This window comes from Prunus persica, unplaced genomic scaffold (genome assembly GCF_000346465.2).
Source record: "Prunus persica cultivar Lovell unplaced genomic scaffold, Prunus_persica_NCBIv2 scaffold_35, whole genome shotgun sequence".
Taxonomy (NCBI): domain Eukaryota; kingdom Viridiplantae; phylum Streptophyta; class Magnoliopsida; order Rosales; family Rosaceae; genus Prunus; species Prunus persica.
In genome coordinates, this window is record NW_018027164.1 from 12,244 (window position 1) to 16,788 (window position 4,545).

The 4,545-nt window shown below is 38.1% G+C and overlaps 1 protein-coding gene across 1 annotated transcript; it reads left to right on the plus strand.

Annotated features, from left to right (window-relative positions):
* The first annotated feature begins 1,255 nt into the window (after window positions 1-1,255).
* LOC18778130 (scarecrow-like protein 30) lies at window positions 1,256-4,183 on the plus strand. Its single transcript, XM_020553929.1, has one exon. It carries the CDS (start codon window positions 1,824-1,826, stop codon window positions 3,858-3,860), a length of 2,037 nt encoding a protein of 678 aa, XP_020409518.1. The 5' UTR covers window positions 1,256-1,823; the 3' UTR covers window positions 3,861-4,183.
* Window positions 4,184-4,545: the final 362 nt, after the last annotated feature.

The following is a 4,545-nucleotide window of genomic DNA, read 5'->3' on the forward strand; positions in this document are numbered from 1 at the left end:
GTTGATAAAATAACAACTCACCTGTGCTATAGCCCAGGTTAGTCCCTTCTAAGGACCGTCCTTGGTGCTTTGCGAATGCGTTCCCACCACAGTGTTGGTGGATTCTTTCCTCCAATGTAACCCAAAAAAAATGGTGCTCTTGTCCTTTGAGAGTTTCAATGACCATGCTCTCTGTATAAAACCAACTTCCTTGGACAACAAATGTAGGTAACCGTCTCAATCTTGAAGATGGTCTTATTTGGAACTCCCAGCGGGAAAATTCTATAATATATATTTTTGGGTCAACAAAAAATATATGCTCATCCTTATGTGATGAAAATCAAAAGGAGATTGCCAACAGGGTCTAACTCAGTGAAAAAGGACTTTGACTTGCATACCAAAGGTCTCATGTTCGAATTCCCATGACGCCAGAGTTATGTGTGTGTGAGAAATCCCTCTCCCATTTAGTTTAGACTATCACTTGTACTAAATTAAAAAAAAAAAGAAAAGAAAAAAAGAGAGAGAATGAGTTGAGTTGACCTTGAAATTCTACGTAAATTTAGGTTTTAGCTATAAAAAAACTTTCATTTTGAAAAAAGCCAAAGCTTTTTAAAAAAAGACAGAAAAACCTCTCAACTTTCAAACTAAAGACATGCAAATATAAAGGATTTCTTAGGAAATCTAAAAATAAATAAGGGCAATTTTATCAATTTTAGCTTCTTTTAAAAAATTTCTCTTTCCTTTGGCATTTTCCAAAGTCTCCCGAAATTCTATGTATTTAACATCACACCGAAAATTTTCATCAAGCAAAGACAACTAATCTAAAGCTAAAATGTTAATTAATTATAATAAAACATACTTGTCGTATAAAATAATATTGGTCAGTGTATCTTAACAAGAATTAAAAAAAAAAAGAAAAAAGAAATTGCTAAGGGAAGACTAAAACAAGATGGGGACTTGTGAAAGTTGTCTTAGAACCAACATGTGATGTTTCACTTTTATTTAGTACCTAAACAGTAGTTTGATTTAGGAGATAAGCATGAGAAGGGAGGAACTGCTATAATTATATTTATATATTTTTCCATTTCACATAAACCAACTCCTTAAAAATTCACGTACTCAATCTTCACTCTTTCCAACGTTAATTTGTTAATTGTCAATCACGCATGGATTTGACTTTAATGTGTGGTCCTCGACTCTCCCAGAAACTTGAAAACACTTGATGTCAAAACCTCATTGGCTATCCTATGTGGTCTACAACTGTAATAATATACAAAAGTGGCGGCTGGTTCAACGAGGCCTTCCCAGAAGGTTCATTGCTATGAAGATGGATCTTCCAGCTTCTGTTCTTTCGCAGAGTATAAGCATATTCTCCTATGTATATATACACGTCCGGAGTCCATTAAAGCTGTCTGGTAATTATGATTTTCTTCAGGTGTGAGGTACTCTGCTATATTTCTTAGTTATTCCAGAAGTTTCTGCATTTTATTCAATTTTTGTTTGTTCAATCATTTTTCTGTTCATAACATAGACTAGTTTGCTGATATTGGGCAAATCTGAATCTTGCTATCTGTTTGTGTTCTGGGTATCTCTCACTCGTCCAATTGGGTCAAGTTCTTATTTGGTGAGTCTCATCACTTGAGATTCCAATATTCATTTCAATTTCCTTTCTATTCCAAAATTTCATATCACAGTCGGGTTTCTTGAAAAAGTAAAAATCTCACCAGGTAAATTGGTTGATAGATTGTTTTTATGGATACCCTTCTTGAAAGATATTCTTTCCATGGAAAGATTCAATTTTGGGCAAGGCTCAGCTTCATTCTATTCTAATCAGAATCTGGTAAATGGGTTCCATCCAAGTAAATCAAGAATCCACAAGTCCAGTTTGCCTTTCAACCAATTTGGACCACCTTAGTGATTCAAATACTTCTTTGAGCTCTGGTTCAGATGGAGATGCTATTGACATTAGTGAGTACAATCATCCTGTGATTAAGTACATAAGTGATATTCTAGAAGAAGACCTTGAGGGTAAGCCCTGCATGTTGCAGGACTGTTTGGCCCTCCAAGCTGCTGAAAAATCTTTCTATGATGTCCTTAATCAGAATGACCATCCTTCACCCAAGCAACCCCCTCTTTCTGTGCACCAAAGCTTTGAGAACTCAGATGATGATTCCCCACATAGTTGTCATAGCAGTAATGGCTCTATTGCTGTGAAGACAAACTGGGTTTTTGATCGTTCAGAAGCTTCACATGTCCAATCTTCTCTTGTTCAGTCCCTATCAGATGCTGGTTTGGTTTCAGATTCACTTTCTGAGATGCAAAGTCTTGGGCATTTTGGAGGGTTAGGGGAAGCAAGCAAGTTCCTTCCAAATGTAAAACTGGAGGGGTACCGGTTAATGCTTCCGGGTCTTGATCAGTGGCCTTCAAGTACTAACATACTGATGACAACGCCAGACAATGATGGCTACAAGTCAACAAATGGATCAAAGGGAAAGAAAAATAATCAAAGGGAGGATGCTGATTATCCAGAAGAAGGCAGAAGCAACAAGCAGCCAGTTGCTTTTGCTGATGACTCGGAGCCGCAAGAAATGTTTGATGAGGTATTACTTTGTCATGGGAATCATGAGTTTGAGTCGTGTTCTCCTGATGAATCTTTGATAACTGTGGGAAGTGGGAAGTTGCAGCGCAACAAGCAAAAAGGATCTAAAACAGCGCGTTCAAAGAAACAGAATAACAACTGGGAACTAGTAGATTTGAGCACACTGTTAACTCAATGTGCACAAGCTGTGGCAAGCTATGACCAAAGAACTGCAAGTGAACTACTCAAGCAGATAAGGCAGCATTCTTCCCCCTATGGTGATGCTAACCAGAGATTAGCTCATTACTTTGCGGATGGCCTAGAGGCACGCTTGGCTGGAGCCAGAACTCCATCATACTCTTTCCTTGTTAGTATGCAGATATCAGCTGCTGAAATCTTAAAAGCTTATGAGGTATTTGTTACTTCATCCCCTTTCAAGACGGTGTCACATTTCTTGGCGAACAAAACAATTCTGAAACTAGCAGAAAAAGCAACTAGGCTTCATGTTATTGATTTTGGCATTTCTTATGGTTTCCAATGGCCCTGCTTTATCCAACATCTCTCCAAGAGACCGGGTGGACCTCCTAAGCTTCGTATCACAGCAATTGAGCTTCCCCAACCAGGTTTCCGACCTACAGAAAGGGTTGAAGAGACGGGGCGTCGCCTGAAAAAATATGCTGAGAGATTTAATGTCCCATTTGAGTACAATGTCATTGCTCAGAAGTGGGAAACAATCCAATTTGAGGATCTTAAAATTGACAGAAATGAGGTGATTGTGGTCAATTGTATGAACCGACTAAAGCACATACCTGATGAGACAGTGATGGTGAACAGCCCAAGAGACATTGTCCTAAAGTTGATCAAGAAAATTAATCCAAACCTATTCATTCATGGGGTTGTCAATGGGACATACAATTCACCCTTCTTTGTCACACGGTTCAGAGAGGCACTCTTCCACTTCTCTGCACTGTTTGATGTGTTTGAGGCCAGTGTTCCTCGTGAAGATGAACGGCGGCTGATGTTCGAAAAATATGTATATGGCAGGGACATATTGAATGTCGTAGCGTGTGAGGGACTGGAAAGAGTTGAAAGGCCTGAGACATACAAGCAGTGGCAGGTTAGGAATGTGAGGGCTGGGTTCAAGCAACTCCCAGTAGACCAAGAGCTTTTGAAGAAAATGAAGAGAATTTTGAAGTTTATGGGTTATCATAATGATTTTAGGATTGATGAAGATGGCCATTGGATTCTGCAGGGATGGAAAGGAAGAACCATTTTAGCTCTTTCCTTCTGGAAAAAAGCCTAGATCACTATTAAATCTTTAGTCTATTTGCTCTTGAATTTGTCCTTTAATCTTCCTTCCATTGACGAAGTTGTGTTTACCGTATTGTGATGTTGTAATGAGTTGATTGTTAATTTATTCATTCATCTTTCCAATGGGAGCTTGATCTAGGATTTGTAATATTTTGATCCAAGTTGAAGCAGAGCACTAATTGATATGGATGATCAAATGCAGTTTGTGGTACATACGTTTACCCAATTTGCGGCTCTAAGTAGGGTTTCTTGGCTAATGCCCATATTTAGCTTCTAAATCTTGTTGTACATTCATTTGTAAAGGCTTTGCTTTTATGATTCTCTTTGACTTGTGTTTATAATGAAAATTTATATATCCAACTTCATTTCCAATAAAAGATTGTGTGTATTTGATCTATCGCCCACAAGACCCGTTTCATATCTTCTTTACACATTCGAACAAACAAACGAAAAAAGACAAAATAAAACAGTGCAAAAGAAAAGAGTAAACAAGACGGCTTTTTTGAATTTGATGTTTTACTTTTATTTTTTTGAATCTGACGGTAGTTTTTGATCAAAGAGATGATCAGTGGGCATGGCCCTGAGGGTGACGGCCATAGTGTTTGTGCAAACCGAAGGCCATCAGATGCCTAAGTTAGTTCGAGTATTTGTAGGAAAACAACAATAGCTAAGCAAAG

Bases quoted from the DNA above. Each gene is read 5' to 3' on its own strand.
- LOC18778130 (XM_020553929.1), top strand. From the start codon at position 1,824: ATGGGTTCCATCCAAGTAAATCAAGAATCCACAAGTCCAGTTTGCCTT.